Source organism: Anoplolepis gracilipes, chromosome 8 (genome assembly GCF_047496725.1).
Source record: "Anoplolepis gracilipes chromosome 8, ASM4749672v1, whole genome shotgun sequence".
Classification (NCBI taxonomy): domain Eukaryota; kingdom Metazoa; phylum Arthropoda; class Insecta; order Hymenoptera; family Formicidae; genus Anoplolepis; species Anoplolepis gracilipes.
The window spans coordinates 12,379,338-12,405,000 of NC_132977.1; the positions used below are offsets into that span (position 1 = coordinate 12,379,338).

General features: G+C 29.5%; 1 protein-coding gene and 1 pseudogene across 11 annotated transcripts in view; one reads left to right on the plus strand and one right to left on the minus strand.

Annotated features, from left to right (window-relative positions):
• Rh50 (Rhesus blood group-associated glycoprotein Rh50) overlaps positions 1-25,663 on the minus strand; it is a 195,227-nt gene that overhangs the window by 104,380 nt on the left and 65,184 nt on the right. For all 11 annotated transcript variants that reach the window (XM_072898618.1, XM_072898614.1, XM_072898612.1 and 8 more), the window contains 2 exons: positions 10,742-10,877; positions 8,065-8,124 (listed from right to left, as the gene is read on the minus strand). In XM_072898618.1, the coding sequence (XP_072754719.1) occupies positions 8,065-8,124; positions 10,742-10,874 (193 nt within the window). In that variant the 5' untranslated portion in view covers positions 10,875-10,877. The remainder of the gene's footprint in view (positions 1-8,064; positions 8,125-10,741; positions 10,878-25,663) is intronic.
• LOC140669096 (uncharacterized) lies at positions 14,962-23,999 on the plus strand (annotated as a pseudogene).

The following is a 25,663-nucleotide window of genomic DNA, read 5'->3' on the forward strand; positions in this document are numbered from 1 at the left end:
ACAACAGTCTTTAAAGTTTTAAATAAAATTACTTTATACAGATTACAATAACTATTTTGTAGATTTAAATAATATTATTTTAAAGTTACTTCTTTTTATAATAATTATATATATATATATATATATATATATATATATATATACATATATATATATATATATATACAGGGTGTCTCAAAATGACCGTATCACCTCTCGGGTGCAGGTAGAGCGGGTTGAATAGAATAGAAAAGTCCTGTGCCATTTTGCGATTTTCAGAATAATTATTGAGAAATTAATTTACAAAGATGGCGAGAAGGACGGCCTACCACAAAAAAGGTGGCGAGAAAGACGGCCCACCGCTAGGCCGGTCGCTAAATAATAATCGTTAATCTATTGTTCTTATCAACGCTTCTCGTTTATGCCCCCCCCCCCCCTAGTAACCGCGAGGCAATGGCGCCTATTTATGCCGCGCGCGCTTAGCGACCGTCTTTAGGGCCGTCTTTCTCGCCATCTTTTTTGCAGCGGGCTGATACTCGCGCCGGATTTGCCGATCTTTGTAAATTAATTTCTCAATAATTATTCTGAAAATCGCAAAATGGCACAGGACTTTTCTATTCCATTTAACTCGCTCTACCTACACCCGAAAGGTGATACGGTCATTTTGAGACACCCTGTATATACATATATATATATATATATACAGGGTGTCCCCAAATTGGCGGATCAACTCTCGTCGGTAGATAGAGCGTGTTAAACTGAAGAAAAAAATCTTATATCATTTTGCTAAATTCGCAATAATTAATAAGATTTAAATTTATAAAGATCGGCCAATCCGTGCCAGTATAAGCGTGCGACGCGAAGAAACCTCCCAGTTGTTACTTGATACTAGGCGCGCGGCAAGACGTAAACGCAGAACGCACTGTACGTGTTTCTTTAAGTACGCCCTTTGTACGTCCTTTGTATGTCCTTTGTAGAGCGCTCCGCCTACTGTCTCGCCGCGCGCCTAGTATTAAGTAACAAGTAGGAGGCTTCTTCGTGCCGCGCGCTTATCCTGGCACGTATTGGCCGATCTTTATTAATTTATATCTCATTAATTATTGCGAATTTAGCAAAATGATATAAGATTTTTCTCCTTAGTTTAACACGTTCTATCTACCCACGAGAGTTGATCCGCCAATTCGGGGACACCCTGTATATATATATATATATATATATATATATATATATATATGTATATATATAATAACTATTTTGTAGATTTAAATAATATTATTTTAAAGTTACTTCTTTTTATAGTAATTTTTCACAGTTAAAATAATGCTATATATACAGGGTGTCCGGTAATAACCGCCTCACTGCTTATATACAGGTAGAGCAAGTCAAACTGAGTAGAAAAGTCCTCTACTATTTTTCGATTTTCGAAATAATTATCGAGAAATTAATTAACAAAGATTGACAAATCTGGGTGAGTACAAGCGCGCGGTGAGAAGGCCCATCCTACTGCTACGTGGTTACTAGGCGCTCATTGAATGATAGGAGGAGCGGTCTACGACTGGAAATGGATGCGTATGAGTAGCGCGCCTAGTAACCGCGTAGCGGTGAGACGGCCTTCTCGCCGCGCGCGCTTTACTCGCGCGGATTTGCCGATCTTTTTTAATTAATTTCTCGATAATTATTTCGAAAATCAAAAAATGGTAGAGAACTTTTTTATTCAGTTAGACCTGCTCTACCTGTATATGAGCGGTGAGGCGGTTATTACCGGACATCCTGTATTTGTATTAGTCCGTTGGAAGAGCGTGTGTGTTTGAACAGCGCGGAGACACACGTGGCGTTTTTGGGCTGGAGGTCGAGCGAGCGAGCAAGCGAGAACACGGACTGCGAAATATAGCGATTTTGTGTGAGTGCGAGGACTTTTGTAACTGCATCAAATAAATCTCTGATTATATTGAGACTTCTAAGTGTGTTTCCTACATTAAAAACGACATAATTTGGATTTACCAGTATTAGGTGCATTGGGTACATCTATTATTATATTAATTGAGGAATAAAAAATTAATTTTATTTAACTTTCTCTATTTTATTCTTAAATGTTATACTAAAAAGAATTAAAAAAAAAATATTTAAATATTATTGGCCATATATGTATATTTAATCAAACATAATTAAACATCTAATACCTTGCTGTGCTAGTAATTGGGTCTTTCACTACAATTTTTTTGCTTAGAATGCTTTTTAGAACATAATCTTGTTGGTTTATTTACGATATACCTGTATATTGAAATATACTAATATATTTATATTATATAAAATCAGAAATCACGATAGAACTCTGTATATTTACAAATATAAGTAAAGAAAAGAGCTAATAAAAACGAGCGCAAGGACATAAAAATTAAAAATTAAATTAAAGAATATTGCATGTAATAAGGAAGTGAATGATAAAAATAAAAATAAATATAAAAAGAAAGTTACATATTTCAATGTTCCGTATATTAAGAACATATCTGAAAGATTTCACCATTGTGTCAAAGACTTACAATTAGATATAAGACTGTCTTATACGGGAATTAACAACTTACGCCAGTTCGTTAAAGTAGCAAAGGATAGATTACATAAGTTTTCACGTAGTAATGTAGTTTACAAAATCAATTGTATGGATTGCAATGCGTCTTATGTGAGACAAACCGGACGTTTGCTGCAAACAAGAATAAAAGAACATTCTAAGAGCCATACGTCAGTCATTGCTGATCATAGAGTTTTGAATCATAATTTTAATTTTGACAGGGTTGAAATTTTGGATGAGGAACTGTTTTTGGGAAAAAGGTTAATATCGGAGATGATTCACATAAAACGTCAAAAGAATGCGTTGAACCTCCATAGCGATACCATAAAATTGAATAATGTTTGCCTACCTATTATTGACAATTTATCTAAAATTTAATGTGTCACTATTTTGATATTTGTCCTTGTGTTATTTATTTTTTATCGGTGTGACGACATTTTCATGACTTTGTACCGTTTGAATTTTTTGTTACGGTCTATCATTTGTATACGTGTGTTCGTGCGATCTCGGTTACCCTTCGTCGGTCCAAGTAAATTGCCTCTTTCAAAATTAATTTGAATTTCGCACTTGAGTCTTTTATTCATCATAAGTTGTGTGACCACATTAGTACATTTATCTTTGCGTTCGGCACCGTGTAGGAGGCGTTTTACATTGGATAGGCATTGGAGTATGGCGTGATGTATCGCGGTACGTTAATATTGGTACGATGTAAGTATAATTTTTGCACTTTTGCTCCGGTTTACTATCGCTGTTTCAATTTTGATTATTATTTTCGATATGTTGAAGTCACTAAAGAAGGCTCAAAAACAGAGTCCAAAACATTTAAAAATATAGAAGATTTACATCCAATATGGTTGAAAAAGAAGTTTCTTTCACGCTCTTCACCCGCGTTGGCTCTTCATTGCCTTTTTTATGTTTAATTTATATTATGTATTAAATTAAAGAATTAAATTAAGAACTAAACTAAGAACTTTAATGCGTGGTTCTTCTTCTTACGTATGATATAATTTGTAATATGCCGCTATTAGATATCTTGTAAATAGAATTGTAAAAAAAAATCAATTGAAGAAAAAAATATTCCAAACAAAAAGAAAAATTCCTTATTTTTTTAATAATAAAAAACTATAATTAATATATTACTTTTAATTTATCTTTCTTTGAAAGTAATTTTAATGATTAATTAGATTTTTGCGGTAAATTACACCAAATACAACATGAATATGTAATTTTCAATTAGATAAGTAACAAAAATTTTTATTATACATTTATCTAAAAATTATTTGAATTATATCGTATTTAGTATCATTTTAATCGCAAAAATCTTATTAATCCATTAAAATTACTTTAAAAAAGGAATAAATAAATTAATAAAAGAATTTAGTTTTTCTTATTATAATATAGTAACTAAATGACATTTTCAAAAATAACCAACTGTGTTCTTGTATCTATATTAAAGATAATTCATTGATTTGTTTTTAGAGAACTTACCTAATTAAAAATAATAATTACGTAACTATATAGTCAATTGGAATACGATCTACATTTAAAATAGTAATAGTTAATTCACATCTTTTATCTAAAAAGTTAAAAATAATGAAAAAGATCAATTTATACAATAATCAAAATATAAAAGTGTTAAATATTTGAAAAAAACGAGGCTCTTTTTTATCTACATTTCTCTACTTGTAATACAATAAAAATGATTATTAATACAATAAAAAATTAATTGTAAAAAAATATAAAATATAAACGGATATAAAATTAGTATATAACTAATTATATTACAGTATATAAATAACTACATTATGCTAAAATTAATCAAAATAATCATCACTGATGATATGTTTCCATTTCTTAGAAAGAAATTTTTCACAATTTTTTTAAAAGCACTTTTAATTTTTTTAATAAACACTTTTAATTTTACTCATATTTAAGCAAGAATTCGATTTGCATACTTTTTGCATCAATGCAATTATATAATTAAAACACACAAACTTTATTTAGAAAAATTTTAATGAATTAGAAAATTATTGTAAACGAACGATTACGTGAGAGTTGAAGCAATCCCGAGTTATTTAAAAAATTAATTACCTTCCAAATTAAATAACTTCCAAAGTTAAATTGTTGATCAAAACGGTAATATTCGCCGAGATGTTGAGGATGAACTGCCTTTGATAACTAAAACGAGTGAAGTCAAATGTATGATACCAATCAGAGTTATGCAAAATAAAGGTCAAGACATTGGGAGTCGTAACTTTGTCATTCATATATCGGCATTTTTATTTCTATTATTACTTTTGTGCTATTGACGCACATTGATATCTAAAACGAATATATAAAAAACATCCATACAGATTGAATTATGTAAAAAGTTAGAAGCTATTTTTCTTGAAATATCTTTTTATTAACAAGTAAATAAAGTATGAAAATGTCCCTCTTCAATTTTGATAGGCTTTAGATATGTTGTTCAACAACTCAAAATTAGAGACATATTTTTTATAAATGCTGCACATATATTAAGAATTGAAATAAAGTAACTTTTCAAAGATAACTATACATATGTAAATAAATCCAGCATCAAATATACATTGTACATTGTATTATAATATGCAATGTGTTAGAAAATGAGATAAATATTTTTTATATAAGAGACTATAGTGTAACACATTTTAGATAACATTATGTAAAAGTTATCAGTTAATCAAAGATATTAATTATATAAATAATACTCAAAAACATCTAAAAATTGAAAAAATGTACATAAAAAGGATAAATATACTTTATTTTGACGATTTTGTATTTTATTTTTCAAAATAAAAATTACAAGAAAAATATAAAATTGTATCAATAAGAAAAAGTAGAAGAATAAGTAAAGTAGATCAATAAGAAAAATAGCAATTGTGTGTGTGGAAATAAAACATAATATAGTAAATAAATGATATAAATAGACAGATTATATCAGATTTTAAAGAATTATAATGTGAAATAAAATATAATAAAAATTTGTAGAACTAAAGTTACGTAGTTGTATAATATTGTTGTTCAAATAACAAATATAAAGTAATATGCACTGATTTTTTATCTCATTATAGAAAAAAATAAAATTTATTTTTCTTCCATACATACATATACATATATGTATTTTTTTTTAAATTTTTATATATTTTCTTAAGCATTTATTTAATCTTTAATCAATATCTTTGACTAGCTAATAGATTTATTAAAATGTGTAATTATAAAGAACATTAGAAGTTTATGAAGCTTTTATCTGACACTTTATATATATATATATATATATATTTCCACATATACATATATAAAAAATTTATATATTTGTAAAATACTCCAATAAATATTTTGTAAATTAACGAAAATACGAAATTATAAATAAATAAATGTATATATATATATATTTGAATCACTCTGTATATACAGGGTGTCTCAGAATGACCGTATCACCTCCCGGGTGCATGTAGAGCGAGTTAAATGGAATAAAAAACTCCTGTACCATTTTGCGATTTTCGGAATAATTATTGAGAAATTAATTTACAAAGATCGGCAAATCCGGCGCGAATATCAGCCTGCCGCAAAAATAATGGCGAGAAGGACGGCCCTAAGGATGATCGCTAAGCGCGCGCGGCGTAAATAGACGCCATTGCCTCGCGGTTACCAGGGGCATAGACGAGAAGCGTTGATAAGAACAATAGATTAGCGATTATTATTTAGCGACCGGCCTAGCGGTGGGCCTTCCTTCTCGCCATCTTTTTTGCGGCGGGCGGATTTGCCGATCTTTGTAAATTAATTTCTCAATAATTATTCTGAAAATTGTAAAATGATGCAGGACTTTCTATTCCATTTAACCCGCTTTACCCGCTCACGAGCGTTGGCTCGTTAGTTATGAGATACCCTGTATATATATATATATATATATATATATATATATACATACATATATATATATATACAAATACATATATACAGGGTGTCCCGGAACACTCTTAACAACGCTCGTGAGCAGGTAGGGCACAGTAAACTGAGCAAAAAAGCCTTATACCATTTTGCGATTTTTGCAATAATTATTAAAATATTAATTAAAAACGCTTAGCAAACAATAATATACATATCTACAAGATGTCCGGTAATAATCGCCCCAACTCTCTAGGGCAGATAGAGCAGGTCAAACTGAACATAAAAGTCCTGTATCATTTTGCAATTAGCGCAATAATTATTGAACTATTAATTAAAAATGTCAGAGTATGCTGAGCGCTATATGCAGCGCGCTCTTATACGCTGAGCGTTTTTAATTAATATTTTAATAATTATTGCGAAAATCGCAAAATGATACAGGACATTTATGTTCAGTTTGATCTGCTCTATCTGTCCTAGAGAGTTGGGGCGATTAATACCGGGCATCTTGTAGATATGTATATTATTGTTCGCTAAGCGTTTTTAATTAATATTTTAATAATTATTGCAAAAATCGCAAAATGGTATAAGGCTTTTTTGCTCAGTTTACTGTGCCCTACTTGCTCACGAGCGTTGTTAAAGGTGTTCCGGGACACCCAGTATATATATAGGGTGATTCGAAACAACTTCTTGTCCTTAATATGTCGTATTCCTGACTCAATTTTAAGACGATTTTTCCTTCACCAAAATTTTGTCCGAAGCTTAGTTTTTAAATTACAAGACAAAAAGTTAGTGAATTACGAAACGAGTACGGGCGGTAGGCAGGGGCGGCGCAACTCACTCCGACAGGAGATTACGAGGGTACGCTGCGATCAGCTGCTTACTACACGAGATGTATGTGAAAAATTAAAAATAAAAGTATAAAACGCATAGTTACTTGATGTTTATTAATGATACATTTATTCTGTATATTTCTATAAAAAAATATGCAAAAAATTTCCTTTATGGTATTAATTTAAAAACTATATTTTTCTGCTGTATCCTGTATAAGCAAAATATTTACGTATATGACAAATAAAAATTTTGAAAACAAAAAATTGTTAAACAATTAATATTAAAAAATTATAACGGCTATTTGAAAAAAATATTAAATCAATGTAAATAGTCAATTGGTTATGTATTATCAATTTATAAGGTTTAAAACTTTTTATAATTTTTTTAGTTTATATATTTAGATCATAAATATTATTTTTTTAATATTATAAATTTTTAACTGATCGTAGAAGTTAAAGATTAATTATAAGAATGCTTTTTTACTGAGCTGATATTTATTTTGTATGTACCAGTTACTATATATAAAATGTGTTTGAGTTAAAATTGAATTAAAATATTTTAATAATTATTATATGTAACTATTTATAAGCTTTTTATGGTTTTTATTGTTTCTAAGAGAAATATTTTAATTTCTAAAAATTGTTTCAGGATTTTGTCGTTTAATTATATGTATAATTACGTTCAATAAACGTACTTAAAAAAAATTCAAATAAATGTATAATACTTTGAACAATTTGCTTCGCATATTTAAAACAGTAATTGAATTTTGATATACCTACTTGGATAAATTCGTAATGAATCTTCATCCGGTTTCTTCAATTGTTTAAGTTTGTCGGTACCTGTAAATTTAATTAATATTTATTTCACATAAAACTCGCTCACGCATTTGTTGGAATATTTTTACTTAGCAAATGTAAACAAAAGAAATATATAAACACGTAACTAAGATATAACATAAATATGACACAAATAAGTATGTACCAAAATTATAACATTTCAAAATCGCATATCTCAGGAACGACATGAGAGCGTCACAAAATTCAAACGACGTTTTACTCAGGAATGTACCTTCTATAACATATGTAAAAATAAAAACAAAAGATGTGTAAGCTAAAGTAAACATTTACTAAATTTGTTTAGTTTTTTCCTTTTTAGTTTTCTCTAACGCAGTGTCGGTCTGCATAGCAAATAATAATATATCATCCACTGAATTTTTTATAAAATTCTTTATAATGTCATGCAATTCAATTTCTCTATCATTTACAGATGTTGTGAAATATTTGAAAAATAAAACAATTAACATATTAAAAACGTTCGCAGGATTTACATTTAACATTTTATTTTGTTATTAAAGACGCTTTTCTTGAAAATAATAACTTCGACAATCATTTACACTTGAATGAATCATTAAACTTGGTTATATTTTAAAATCAAAATTATGTACAATTTTAAAATTAGAACTACAATGTACAATATTTCAGATTTTTATAGAGAGTCCTATCATTTTATAAATATAAGAAATTTAAAAATATTTTCATCCAGTAGAACGTGACTATTCTCGGATTAAAATTATATGCATCACGTAAATGATACAATAAATATGTAATATGCGATGTCAATATATTTGATAATCTCTCAGGTTACGTTGTACTGCACAATGTACAAATATTTCAACAAAGTGTTCTGAATTGAGAAAACTCGATTATGCAATGATGTGCGACTCTTCGTAAGTTAAGTAATAGAAAAACATTAAGTTAAATTATGAGTTATTTAATGAGAATATAAAAACATAATTAAATAAATAATAAAATTTATATAAATTCATATAAATAAAATTATTAATTGATCGAATTAAATTGAAAAACTTTAATCATTTAATACTATATATTACTATATATATATATATATAATATATATATATATATATAATACTATATATATATAAATTAAATTAATGAGAAAATCTTGTAAAAGTTTCGATTTTAATGAAACTATAATACGTATAATATATATATATATAATATATATATATTCGTTAAATAAATTAAAAAATTTTAAATTATCGCTAAAATTATTACAATATTATTTAAAGTATTATAATTACATACAGACTAAGAAAGTTTATTTATTTTATAATATTATAACGTAACAGATATTTTTTATATAATAGACGCAAAATATATATATTTTGTTTATATTTTATAAATTATAGAGAATACACAAAAAATAAATTTTTTAATAAAGTGCTACAATAAAAAATTATCAAATTTTAAACAAATTTTTATAATAAGCGAGATAGATGTAATTACAAAAGTTATAACATTTTTTAAGAATAAATAAAGCATCGTACAGACCAATTTCTCCTTTAACTTTATATAACTTTATACAACTAAACGATTTTACCAGTAAAGTATTTCTAAAGTATATATGGAATCTGAATGAGGATATTCAGAACGTGGTTTGTAAACACTGAAACATTTAGAAGCCAATGAATCAGTCATGAGTAACATACAAAATTTATATCTTTGAAACAATTAAGTTTTCGATGCATGTTTATTAAACTTTTTTACTCATAAAGAAACGTCGCGAACCCAAAAAGTCTGATTTTGATAAAACTTTGCACACATATAGAGAAGATAAATAAATGATCTCTTTAAGGGGGTAAGGAGGGGGTTCTTAAAATTCTTAAAAATAAGAATAATAATCTTGCTAAAATACACAAGAAAAATACGTGCCCTGTGCACTCATCAATTTCGCAGAAAAAATTATTTTCTGCGAAACTGACGCATCAACATCTGTGTTGGCTCTTATTCGCCAATTTCCTAATTCTTTCTTTATAAATAGAGAAATTTAGAAATTTTTAGTTGTGACAAACATTGCAGTTGTATAAATTGCTAGTTGCAATAATTGAATTACTCGTGAAATTTTTTTAAAATATGCAATTTGAATAAAGATAAGATTAGGAATATTCAAAATGTGGTTTGTAAATATTGAAACACAGAAGCCAATAAGTCAGTCATAATAGTAACATAAAATACTGCTTATATTTTTTTAAACAATTGAGTTTTTGACCTATATTTACTAAAACTTTTTTACTCAGTATTATGTAGTATCTAATCAGCTGATTTTGAAAAAAAAATTATAAAATTTTGAAAAAGGGTGATGGGGGTTTTTTGAAAAAAATTAAAAAATTTTTTCCGTAACTTTATATAAAGTACTCTTCAAACCGTTAAACTTTTGTTTAACAATTTTTTCTATTTCTTATAGTTTTGACAATATTAGACCCCAAAGAAAAATACAGTTTTTTTTAAAGGAGTGTTTTATCCTTTAAACATGAGATTGTATAAAAAATACGTGTCTCTTAGTTTTTTGTGTTTAATAATATATTTCAAGGAGAATCAAATTGGTTCTGGACAGTTGTGACATGTCCCTTGTCAGTATTATGTGTACACTGACCAGTATGATTTTTCAGCAAAGTTGAATCTGCTTCCGGACCATATGTCATCATTGTCCCAATTAGCACAATTAGAATAATCTCGGTCAGAAACAGCATCAGCACTTGTTGCTTTTCGGTGATTGATGAATACATTGTCTGCAAACAGTAAAAATTTATTTGAATTACTGTTAATACAATAATTGCTACAATAATTGCTACAAGTTATTAAATTGTTACAAAAAATTGTCTTTTTGTTATATCTTATTTGAAAATAAAATAACGCAAGTCTATCTTTTATTTAAAGTTAATTTTTAAGACAAGATAGTTGACTATTTTAATATTTAAAATTATTATTTTTTATATTTAAAATAATCTATAAATTTTAATCATTTTGAAGTACATATATACATATATGTATATATATATATATATATATATAATATTGTCTAATGTAAGAAATTAAAAAATTCTATATCAAGCATTTTATAAAATTTGTAATATTTTTTACAGAAATATATGCCAATAAATATTTTTATTACATTTTATGGATTTCATAGATTTTTCTTTCAGGTAACATTATATTTCTAAAACTTCAAATTTTTAGGAAAAAATCAAATATGATCTGATAGATGAGTTGCAACTACTTTGAAACAATTAAATTTTATTATATTTAAAAAAGCTTTAAATTTGAGATATCAGTTTTAATTAATCAATAAACTCTCTGAAGACAAAACAATAGAATCGTGAGGAGAATAACAATAATCTTTTTAGAAACCAAAATGCTGCGTAATCTAAGACAAAAATGTACAGAGAAAATTACACGATAGTTTCACAATCAAACATACAAACACTCAACTTCTAATTTTAAATAAACTAAAAGTTAACTGTTTCGTTAAAAGTTAAACAGAAATCCTTTCAAGTAAAATGGTCAAACAGAAGAAAATAACAAATTGAAGAGATAATTACACTTAATGGAAATAAATAAAACAAATTTAAAAATAAAAGAAAACTTAATATCATAGACGTATACTCGCCTGATAGATTACTTTTACGATAGATTACTCTTTGATATCTATGTTCTGATAAAAGTATAAAAAAAATATCAATGCTAGGAGCATTGATAGGACATTCTTTATTTGTGCACTCCGAATTCCCTGTTTTTCAAAAATTATTTCTAAATAAATTTATTAATACCAAAATGTTCAAGATTTTGTTTAAAAAAATGTAACCCATTTCGTAAAAGATTTTTAATAAAATTTTGATTCGTTAAATTTTTTTAATTACGAATGGAAGGGATAAACAAGTATTACACACGCACACACACGCACACACGCGCACACATGTACGTTGCAAGCCAAAGCAAAGTTCACATGGGTTTGCAACTTTCAACGCGAAGCGAGGTGGACAGGATGGGTGCGGGAAGGGGCTAAAGGCCCCCCCTAGCACTCCCCCGTGTGTGTGTGTATGTTATGAAAATATTCAAAATATATATTTAATTTAGTTTAGGTTTTTTGTTTGTATTTTTTTAACTATTGAAAACCCACATGTGAGACCTTGACAGATTAGCTTAATATGATTCCTTGAAACTACTTGTAAAAGTTCATCAAAATCGGAGTGATTCCCCTTTCGGAACAATACCCCTCTAAGGCCCTGCACAGTTCGTTCGACTTGGAAACACTTGAGACGATATGTGCTTTCCGAGATGAGTACAGAAGTCTTGCTATTGTCTTCTTAAGTCTAGACGTAATATATATATATATATATATATATATATATATATATATATATATATATATATATATTATATATATATATATTATATATATTATTTAATATATAATATAGTAATAATATAATTTATTAACATATATAATATATTTCCAGATCGATATCGGTGCAAATCCAAAGTTTGGAAATAATTTCCAGTTTGACCTTAGTAGGTTAGTCTTTTCGGGGTGGAGAGTACAGGGGGGAAAAGCCTTCGACGCATTTGATTAACTGCACATAAATAAATAAACTTACTAAGAGTATTCTCTCTCTCTCTCTCTCTCTCTCTCTCTCTCTCTCTCTCTCTCTCTCTCTCTCTTTCTATATATATATATATATATATATATATATATACAGGATGTCCGGTAATAACCGCCTCACCACTCATATAGGTAGAGCAGGTCTAACTGAGTAGAAAAGTCCTCTACCATTTTTCGATTTTCGAAATAATTATCGAGAAATTAATTAGAAAAGATCGGCGAATTCGCGCGAGCAAAGCGCGCGCAGCGAGAAGGCGGTCTCACCGCTATGCGGTTACTAGGGGCGCTACTCATACGCATCCATTTCCAGTCGTAGACCGCTCCTCCTATCATTCAATGAGCGCCTAGTAACCGCGTAGCAGTAGGATGGGCCTTCTCGCCGCGCGCTTGTACTTGCCCAGATTTGTCAATCTATATTAATTATTTTCTCGATAATTATTTCGAAAATCGAAAAATGGTAGAGGACTTTTCTACTCAGTTTGACCTGCTCTACCTGTATATGAGCGGTGAGGCGGTTATTATCGGACATCCTATATATATATATATACATATATATATATATATATATATATATATATATATATATATATAGAAAGAGAGAGAGAGAGAGAGAGAGAGAGAGAGAATACTCTTAGTAAGTTTATTTATTTATGTGCAGTTAATCAAATGCGTCGAAGGCTTTTCCCCCCTGTACTCTCCACCCCGAAAAGACTAACCTACTAAGGTCAAACTGGAAATTATTTCCAAACTTTGGATTTGCACCGATATCGATCTGGAAATCATTTCTGGAAACCATTATGAATGACTCTTTATGACTCTTCTTGCAGTCAAATTAAAAGTTACTTTCAAACTCCAGATCTGCACAGAGTAATGTTAACTCAATTTTGCACATATAGTTGAAAACTCATGTAGAACTGTGCAGTGATAGATTTTGTTTCACCTGAAAGCACAGGTGATCTCGCTTCGCGTAAAAAGTTGCAAACCCATATGGAACTGTGCAATGCTAAACCTCGATTCGTCCTGAAAGCATGAATTGTAATCTTGCACGTTTATCACAAAATGAAAATGAACACATAGTTGTCTTAAAGAAAAAATATAATTTGCAACGAGCAGTTACATATTTTTTTCTTTTAAGACAACTACGTATTTATACCAATTGATTCGTTTCATTATTCTGTGCATAAAAGTATTAAGGTAAAAATATTAAAATCCAAAAATTGAATGTTTTACAAGATTTTACATTTAATGTTAAAATACTTTCAATCCTTATAATTCGAAAAGTATATTTAATAAAAAAATACTTGATTATAGTGTGTTGAAAAGCTTTTGAGATAAGCTATAAGAGTATGCAATAAAAAAATAGTGGATTCTATTTGAAATTTTAGTTGGATTTCCTCTTTTCCTCCTCAAGGATGATGCTGTCCGTGTGATTAAAAATTTTGCTACACATTTCATCACAAATGATTTCCTACCATATTCGGTAAAAGTGTGGATAGATATGAGTATAGAACTGAATGGCAAGTGGACTGCACATGATGTCTACGTAGCTACTCGAGAAGATCGACGAGGTATTGTTACTAAAGCAAGAGATGAATTAGGAATCGTTGTTAATAGCAAAAGCAAGGATGTTTGTGATACCAAATATATTGATGATTCTAACAATGATTCTGCAATCAGTGATGGAACAGACTCAGTGAACTTCAACAATAATACATGTTTGGCACCATTATTGAAATTTGATTTGAATTTAGAACAAGAGGAATGGGATGTAATAAAGCCAAATGTCCCAGTTCAGTATGGGAGGCGAAAGAAATATATTTTAACTAAAGGTGTATGAACAAATATCATAAGTATTGCTCTGTGGAAACAACACAAATTTCCCTGTGCTTTCGTATTCAAGAGAGCGGATGTACATTTGACACCAGATAAAAGTTTGTACAGTTTGAAAATACAAGGATCATGTAAAAGCAAAATATGCGGTAACAAAATTGATATGTATGGCGAAAAACATATCAATGACAATGGTTTGCATCTTCGAGTTAAAAGTTGTGACGTGCGAAACATTTTCCATGAAACAGTGAAGAGATCATTAAATGGTAGACTACGATCAAAAGTACAAGATGAATTAAAAACAAAGGGCTGCAAAAATTGGCAAAGAGAGCAGGTACAGCTATACATGAAGGATGGTGATATTGTTTCTCCTTTTATACCTAACGATGCAGTCTTAAGAAATGCAAAAAAGAAAGAAACAATGCAGATTTGAACGTTCAGCAAGAAGGTGGAAGAAATATCATACGAACAATAGAGAATTTCTCATTAACCGAAGAATATCCAGGTTTAATACATGCAGTAAGTTCAAGGCTGTTCTTTGTTTATTATAGCTCACCAACTGAAATGAGCGCGTATAAAGAATACTGTCTACTTATGTGAGATGAAACTACAATTATTTTGGATTTAACTGGTAGCCTTGTGAAAAAATTAGTTCGCAGTAACGGTCAAAACAGTGGACACATATTTCTTTATTCTATTGTAGTTAATTTTGAGAATACGATATTACCTGTGCATCAAATACTGTCTGAAACTCATACCACTGAATTCATAACATACTGGCTTGTGCAATGGATTCGTACAGGTGCACCCAAACCAAAAGTGGCAGTCAGTGATTATTCAAGAGCTCTAATTTCTAGTTTGTGCCTTGCATTTAATAACTGTACAATAAAATCATATATTGAGACATGTTTTGCGATTACCGCTAACATTCATCAGCCAATTAACAAACCGCAGACATTAATAAGAATTGATGTTGCACACTTGACTCATATGATTTGTCGTTGGAAATGTTTTAAGACAGTACAGCAAAAATGTATTAAAGAGTTTTTTTTGTCCGGTGTGTATCTCTTATGGTTGATTCAGTCAGTTTCTAAATTTGAACGAATATTTATTCTCACTTGCGTAGTAGGGCTTCAATCTCACGAAGATTCTCAAATAGACATCTGTGGAGTACAGACTCCAAGAGAAGCGAGGAAGAAATTAGAAGAATTTATCTCTCATCGTCATATAGAAATAAATTTTGAAGATATAAAGGAAAAATTTAATGATGATGGATTTGACATAAACAAATTTGAAGAATTTGAGCTATATCATTCATCAGATGTTATTTTTTATTAACTAACCTGAACCCTGAACCACTGACGAGATATTATTAAAGCCCGTATCAGACTACGCACTGAAAATTGAAGATTGAAAATGAAAGATTAGAATTTAACTAATCAGAACAAAGGGAACTAAAATTGCTTTGTCTTAATTGATCAAATTTCAATCTTCAATCTTTAATCTCAATTTTTAATGCGTAGTCTGATACGGGCTTAAAGACCAGTGGTCTTACGGGGTTTAAGGGCCGCAGCACAGACTCTTGCATAAGTGCATACGCACATAAATAAGGAATTCGATTGGTTGACTTCCTTATGCAAGTGCTTACAGACCAATCAGTTTTCTTATGCAAATGTGTCATGCGTTATGCAAGAGTGTGTGCATGACATATAAGCCGTAGTCGAAAAATTGTTACAGATGCTTTAAAAAGTACTGCATTAACCAATCAGGCTAAAGAAATCTTTATTCAATTTATTTTGATTGATCAATCAAATGTTTTGAAACATCTGACGTGTCTCCTGGATCGCAATCATATTATCATATAAAAACATTAGAAATTCTTTACTCAACAGCCAATCGCCAACGCGAGCTTTGATTGCTTTTTGCTTGTCTGCTTTCTGTTTTTCTGCCAAAGTGTGAATCAACCTTAAAAGAATTTGGAATTTTACCGCACATGATTTTTTTCATTTTTCGGATAAACTATGAACCTCCAAACGTTGTAAAGAATTTATTCATGACCACCTAACGATTCTGCATTGAATAAACTCTTGTTTAACTCGATTAGACGAAAAATAAAAATGTTCGGCTAACTTTACATCGAAATTTTAATTATTTAATTAAAAAAACGGTGAATCTCCAAACGTTTTAATTAGACTTCCAATCATCTCCAAACGATTAGTTAATTTTAATTATAAAAAAATCAAAGTGGTTCGGCTAACTTTACGGAGCTGAAGACATTGTGTGCGTGAGACAGTGGCGCCGTGACGCTTCAAGCTAATGGCTCTTAGAGTACCTAGAATATAGAGTTTGGCCACTCGGCTAGTTTTGTAAAAATATGGCAACAGTATATACATATATATACATATATATATATATATATATATATATATATATATATATATATATATATATATACAGGGTGGACCATTTTAATCCATCCAGTCGAATATAAATCTGAATTTGCAACTAACAGTTACACATTTTTACTTTAACATAATTGTGTTTTCTTTACACCAATTGATTCGTCTCATTATTCTGTGCATAAAAGTATTAGAGTAAGATAATCAAAAAATGAATATTTTACGAGATATCTTGTATTTTATGTCAAAATACTGCAACTTTGAAGCCTTATAACTCAAAAAATACTTAATGAAAAATACTTTGTCAAAAGTGTTTTGGAAAGCTCTCGAGATGAGCTACAAGAATATATAAAAATATATAGAGTGTTCCATTTAAAAAACTTGAAGTGACCTTCACGTGACCTTCAAATGACTTTTCAAGGTCAAATCAATGGTACCATCTTATGGCTCCCTCGAAACCATACAACTTTTGTCTGAAACATTTTTCTCTTCCGGGCTTAGTTTTCGAGATATTCGACTGGATGGATTAAAATGGTCCACCCTGTATATATATATATATATATATATATATATATATATATATATATATATGTATGTAAGAATTGTTTAAGCGAACCTGACAAAAAAATAAAAATAAGTAAAAATGCTGTACTATTTAAATTATTTATTATTAAATTATTTATTATTTAAATCATTTAATATAAAAATTGTCATTCTAACCTCACAATCTCTTTCTCATAACCCAAAAAACAACACTTTCTAATAGTGTAATAAAATATGAATTTTTAGATTTCAAAATGCCATCCTGTTGTATTTCGCAATGCAAGAATTATTCTCAAAAAGGCTTTTCTCTTTACTCCCTTTCTGCAGATCCTAGTAGAAGAGAATTATGGATTGCCAATATTGGGAAATATGATTTTAACTCTTCTAAAAAATTGTTTATATGCGAAGTAAGAAATCAAATATTTTCTTTGTTATAAAATTAAAAAACAATTATTGTTTTATTTATGTATATATTATTTAGGTACACTTTTCTGATGATATGTGAGGGAAGCCTCGCAGTGATGGAAAGCGGAAATTAAAGCAGAACGCAGTCCCAACGATTTTTAATAATATACTTATTTGTGATGTAAGTTTAATTTTTTGTCATTAACATTATCTTTAAATTTAATTTTCAGTTGTATAAATCAATAATAAAATTTGTACTTGCAGGCTGATACAAGAGATATTCAAAATCAACAAAATCAAACATCATCAGAGTCAGCTTCGATGATAGTTTCAAACAATAAATATCAATTTGATGATAACAGAACCAGTTCAAATCTTTCTATGGAAATATCCAGTTCTTTTGAAGGAACCTCTAAAGAATGTTTCACAGAAGTAGAAAAACAATTATCTATTACAGATGTATCAGAATCATCTACAATATATAATCAAAATGATTATGAATTTGAAACTAAGACTTCAACAAACAGAATTAAGAGCACAAGAAGCAACACAAAAGCTACAGCAAGCAAACGTAATTATTAATAAAACTGAAAGATTAAGAAGAATATTAAAAAAACATGTAAGAAGATTGATAGACGAAAAGAAAAAAATTGCACGAGACAATTTAAACTCAATACTACAAGTAAATTTTTAAAAAATCTTCAACGATGATCAAATTCAAGTTCTTCTTGGTAAAAATCGGCTTAAAATAGTCGAACAACACAATTTTGAAAGCATTTAAATTAAGATTTTTGTGTGGCAGCAATGGATACAATGAATTATTAAATCACCATTTACCTTTACCATCAGAGTGTACTTTGCGAAGAAAAAAAGAAGGCATTAACTTTGAACCAGGCATATTAGAGGACGTTTTTGATTTTTTAAATAAACAAATATCTTTGTTTAAAGATAATCGAGAAAAGGATGCCATAATTGCTATTGATGAAATGAGCATATCTGGAGAACAATTTGATCCTTCCACCCTTTCATATATTGGCAATAATAGTATGCCTGACAGTTCAGGTATATCTTTTCTAAAGTCGGTGTCAGACTAGAGAATGAGATTGAGATTAGATTGGAATTTGAACAATCAATTTAATCTCAATCTTAATCTCTAGTCTGATATCAGCTTAAGGACCATTCTACATGTCACAAATGCCTCATCACAAATCGCAACGGAAAGTAACTATTAGTTAAAAAGTATTTCCACTTGCACTTGGTAGTTGCGTTTGCTAAAAAATAGTTAACAACTTTCTTTTAATTAAAGCAACTTTCAAATAAAATTTCAAATTTGTTGTATTTGTAATAAAAGAAAACATTTTTTCTTTCGCAGGACAAGTTTAAAAAGCAACGCATGGTTTAGTTATAATGCTTACTGGTATTTGTTCGCGGTGGAAACAAGTTGTTGCCTATTATTATACACCCAATGGATTTAACGGTACCAATTTAAAACCTATAATAGAATTAATAGGAAACAGTAATTAGAAAAGCAGAATCCATTGGTTTATATGTACATGGTATAACATCCGATATGGGACCCGTAAATCAATCTATGTGGAAAGCATTTGGAAACATTTCAAGTGGAAAATTTTCTTTAATTTGTAATTCTATATGTCATCCTATAGACAATAAACGAAAATTATTTTTTTTGCTGATGCGCCATATCTTTTAAAAAATTTAAGATCTTGCCTGGAAAATAATAAAATTACCAGAGACATTCGTGCATACTCATAAATTATCTTCTTCTATCGTAGAATTTAAGCATTTGAGTGAATTAGTTGAACTGCAGGAGAATTCAATTTTTAAATTAACTCCTAAACTTAATCATAGTGACTCCTGGAAAATATAATAAAATAAAAGTAAATAAAGCGAAAAACGTCATGAGCACGGATACCAGTAGTGCACTTAAAGAGGGTCCGCAAAAACTGCCCGTTTTTCGGCCCTCGATTTTAAAATCGATTCAAAATGTCAAATGATAGCATATGATAAGATATTATTAAGAAAAAAGTTTCACGTTGAGCATACGTCTGGTTTCTGAGATATAGGGCGTCAAAATTGGAACCACCTATTAAGAAAATGTGGCATTATTATCACATTGTGACGCTAAACTCTAGCTGTATGAGAAGCAATCTATCCAGGATTTCTTGAGTCGCCAAAATAGATACAGATTTCCTTCATGAAAGCAATATGAGTTAGCCAATCATCCTCAGATTCAACTTTCAACCCCAAAGCCCACACCTTATCAAAATCGGCACAAGCTTCCTGGTATTCGAGTGTCAACCCTCATAAGACTTTTTCGGAAGCAAAAATGCATCTGGGCATTGTACAGGAACGTTACCTGAGTTTGCTGATCACTCTCACACTGGACTTCCAACCCCAAAAAACCGCCTCTAATCAATAAAGGCACCAAGTTCCAGTTATACGTGTAGTAACCCTTCTGAGATTTTTTTAAACGCAAAAATGCACTCAGACATTCTTTAGTAAGGTTATCTGAGTTAGTTGACTAGTCTCAGATTATACTTCCATCTCCCAAAAACCATCCCTCATCGATAGAGGAACCCAGTTCCAGATATAGAAGTAACAAATCTTATGATATTTTTCACACGCAATAATGCACCTATTCATTCTTTAGGAAGCTTATCTAAGTTATTCATATTACATTTTGACCTCTAACAAACTACCCCTTATTAATAGAGAAACCATGTTCTAGTTAGAGTTAGCATACCTTTCAAAGTCTTTTGAAGTGGAAAAATGCACTTAGATATTTTTCAGGAAGGATATCTGAGTAGGCTGACTACCCTCAGATTAGACGTCCAACCCATAAAAACTACCCCTCACCGATAAAGAACCAACTTCCAGTTAGATATATAACACATCTCCCAAAATCTGTTGGAGCGTGAAAATGCATCTAGATATTCTTCAGAATGGTTATTTAAGTTTGTTGATTATCCTCAGACTAGACTTCCACCCTCTAAAAACCATCCGTAATTGATATAGGAACCTGGTTTCAGTTATACGTATATCATACGTCCTAAGATCTCTCGAATCTAGTGCGATGGGAAAAGTACCTATGACAAATGATAGTTCATTAGGCAATCTCAGAAGAGTTTGACCCTCTATATCGCAGAAACTAGACGTATGCTCAATGTGAAACTTTTTTTTTTAATAATGTCTCATCATAAGCTATCATTTGACATAAGAATCGATTCCAAAACCGAGGACCGAAAAACGGGCAAATTTCCACTTATTTTACGGACCCTCTTTCTTGCTAAAGAAAATTGCAAAATAGAATATGAAACCACAGCATCATTTATAGAAGTTGTTTCCAATTGGTTTATACTTATTACGTCACGATCTGTAAAAGTAGCATTAGGTAAAACATTAGGCAGCGAAAAAAGTGAGGAAAAATTTAATCAAAGTATGGAATTTCTGGAATCTGTTATAGAATTTTTCAGAAATATTGAAATAGGTCAAAATCCTAAATTTAAACCCGTCCAATATGATATTATGATTACTACACAATCTATTATACAGTTAACAAAATATTTGATAAATGAAAGAGGTTATGTATATGTGTTAATAAGTCGGTTCACGCAGGACTGCGTAGAGAATCTATTTTTAGCAATAAGAACAAAACATCAAATACCCAATGCTTTACAATTTAAGCAAGACTTAAAAGAACTTTGCATATCTCGTTATATAAAACCATCAAAATTTTCTAATTATGATCAAGATGATAGACAATTTCTGTGTGATTTCTTAAATAAAAAAAAAGAAAGAAATTTTGAACAATTTCCCAATATTCCTATTAATACTATTACCAAAAATATAAGTTTTACTAACGTAGAATTAAATATATTATATAATATAGCTGGCTACATTGTTAACAGCATTGCTAGAGGTAACAGTACAAAATGTGCAACTTGTTTAAATTCTACAGGTTCAACAAACTATAATACAAATATTAAATATGCAGAATTTGTGCATTTAAAATGTTTCAGAAATAATACATTATTTTTTGTAACCACAGATGTTTTTAAATATTTTGTTGATATGGAAGTTGTTATTCGTCAATATTTGCCTTATTTAAATTTTGTTAAATGTAACTTAATTAGTTTTTTTATTGAAGAAATGAAAAATATTTCTTGTTCAGTTTACACTCTCCCTTAATTATTTGGAAAATTATTCAAGAAGCATTGTTGACACTTACTCAGTATTGAAGGGCGGTACAAATACTTGTGTAAGTTGTGTTTAAATTGCAATGTAGTATAATTCTATTTGTATTGTAAAATTTTAATTTTTTTTGTTACAGGGAATTGTTAAATCTCAATTGAGTATTTGTGTACGAAACCGACGTTCAAACTTGAAGAAAAAAATTGGACGAACTACAAACCAGAATATAAATAGTCAAATCAGTAGTGTTGCATTCATTGTATCTGATGTGTAAGTTAATGAAAAATAATTTCTTTACACAAAAGTAATTTATACTTAAAAAAAAAGTTATCTATTTTATTTATATTGTTGTGGTTTCAATCAACAGAAACAGATATAGAAACTGCTCTCAAGGAATTAAGTAAAAATAAAAACGCTGACGATGCACATGTGAGACGTTTAATGCGAGAAACTTGGGCAATTCGATCATGGATTGAAAGCGAAGCCAATGGTACATCAACTATAATCAACATATATCCACAGCTGGCAGACTATAATTTGGTACATTATGATTGTACAATCAACGATAAATAGGTGAATATTAAGTTCTATTATTTTTAATTTCTTTTATTTATTTCTTACAGATATTATACGAATTTTTAACATTAAAAAATATTACTTTGGAGATTATTTTTCAAAACGTAGACTCAATGATCGAGAAATTAGCATCTTTTTTTTCAATTGATGAGGTAATAACAGAAGAATCCAAGTGCTCTATTATCACTAACAAGTTACACGATCAGTTTATAAACAAAAAATTGAAACACTTGTCAACACCGTTGTTTACAGTTAAAAAGGTAAATAATAAATATATTTGTTTTATTAATTTTGTATTCTCTATTTATATTTCTCTCTCCATAACTTATTTACATAACTTTGTAACTTTATTTATTAGGCTATATCGACAGAAAACCTCATTACATCAAAGATGATTCTCCACGTGTTATATTATACACTGTAAAAGGGGATGTTGCTGAAACATTTGTTGTAGCAGACGAGAATGCTAGAATTAAAGTTCCCGATCCAGTATACAAAACGATTATTTGTTTATTGGCATCATATTATGTGTGGGATACAAAATACCCTCCAGCTTACTTAAATACAATGGAGTACATAAATCATGAAGTGCTGGGCACTTCTTTGAAAAAAAATAATATTGTTGAAACATTTATTCGCAAGAGGGACCATGAATTAAATAAGTCACGCACGGCAGGCGACAAATAATTTTTATTTTATTTTTTTTTTATTTGATTGTTTATTTTTACTTTTTTTTATTTGAAAATTTTTAAGTGTTACGTGATTTATATAAAGATATAAATACATATATACATAAAGTTACGACATTTGAAACGATTTCAATACTTTATATTTATTATCATAACTATTTGTATTTATATTAATTGTTATTATTATAACTGTTTGTATTGACACTTTTTTTGATTTACATTTTGATGCATCTTGTAACTGATAAAGAGCAGCGTATCAAATAAAATTTCTTTACTTATATATTAATAATTAAATAACTAATATCAAGGCTCTCTGTAAAAATATATTAATAACAGTAACGGCAGTAGAGAGCAAAGTATATGTCGCATAAATGGAAATAAAGACGGTAGTTGAGAAAGATTAAAACTGTAAATATAATATAAATATTTTTGTAGAAACAAAATCAGTTTATTAACAATTAGCGAAATCTATATGTTGTGAATTGGTGTAAATTCGTTAGAGTAAATTCGAACGTTTCGAGCTCATTTTGAGTCTTCTTCAGCGCACATTAATAACTAAAAGAACTAGTGAGTACAGTATCGGTCGCAATAAAAAGTCATTATAAGTATGATTGAAAAAATAATAAATAATGAAAAAATATAAATAGAACAATAACGGCGTTAATCAGTCTTCTAAGAATAATTTGCAAAGTGTCAAGCCAAGATGATATTCATAGATATAGTTGTAATTTGAGAATAGTGACTCGAATTCAGTACCCGTTGAATCCTGGGAACGTTATGGATTTCGTATAGATTAGTTAAGAGTAATCGAAGTCACTAATCTTTACAGTAGAAATTATAAAATGGTTACTTACGATGTCGAAGTATTTTACATAAGCGTTAGAAAAATCTTAACTTGAGCAAGTGTGTGACTTAGAGGACGATCGGTTACTGTCAAACTAAATAATGAGAGACGTGTTTATATACTGTGTCTTTACCTAAGATATTTTTGGGAGCGTGTTAATGACGTCATGATACGTGTTCGGTAAGTTTTCCGTGTCCGTCTGCAAATTCAAACCGTTCTTTTGTCTTTTTATGAAGAGCATTTCAGAGATAAGCTTCTTATTACAGAACGAAACTTCATTAAGAATTTTAACATTCATCCAATCGAAGTCATGATTATATTCTAGTCTGTGATTTGTGATTACGGAGTTATTAGTGGTATTTCTATTAATATGTCATTTGTGTTCAGAAACTTTTAATTCGAGTTTGACCAACGTATGATGCGTCGCAATTATTGCAGTTAATTTTATATACTACATTGGTTTTTGAATCTTTCGGAATAATATCTTTATGGACTTTGATGAATTTATTCATTTTATTAAGGCTAACGTGAGATAGTTTCACATTCGTGTTTTTTATTATATTGTTGAATTTCTCGGTTACAGACGGTAAATAAGGGATAGTAAAATAGACCGGATTATTTGTTCTTGATCTATTGTTGGTGGGATGTTATTTGTAAGTCAGAGTTTTTATGCGTTGATTTATGACCTTCAAAATTAAATTAATTAGATAACCATTGTCCATAAGAATTCCGACGATAAGGTCTAAATTTTTGTTATGGAATCTAGGATGTGAAAGGAAAAGAACTCTACCTACAAGTCCAATGATCGTGCCTTGTTTCTGGTGAAGCGGATCTTGTGAAAAATAGTTAAGATATCTACCAGAAAGAAGGTGGGTTTATGGTACCAGTCAAAAATTATCGAATTATTTTCAATAATGAGTGTTACGTCCAAGAAAGTAATTTTGTGATCTTCCTCCACTTCGAGAATAAACTGTATTCTGTCATGATAGGAATTAAAAGTAGAAAGAGTCAAGTCAATCAAACCGAAAGGAACCGTCATTAGGATATCGTCCACGTATCTATAATAAAATGGAGGAGTAAAATGTGTTTAGAGCTTTCTTTTCCAAATCTTGTAAAACGATGTCAGCAATAATTAGGGACAAAGGTGAACCCATGGGAGTGCCAAAGGTTTGTCGATATATGACTTTATTGAACGTGGAAAAAATAGAATTCAAAATCAACTTTATTCCGTTTAAAAATTCGGATTCAGAAAAATCACAATTATCACGTAAAAACTCTCATCTGTTGGAAATACTGTCGAGTGCTAAATTTAGAGGGATATTGGTAAATAGTGAGGTCACATCCAAGGATATTAATTTGATGTCGTCATCTATGTGAATATTTGATAAATTATTGACAATGTCGTAACTGTTTTTAT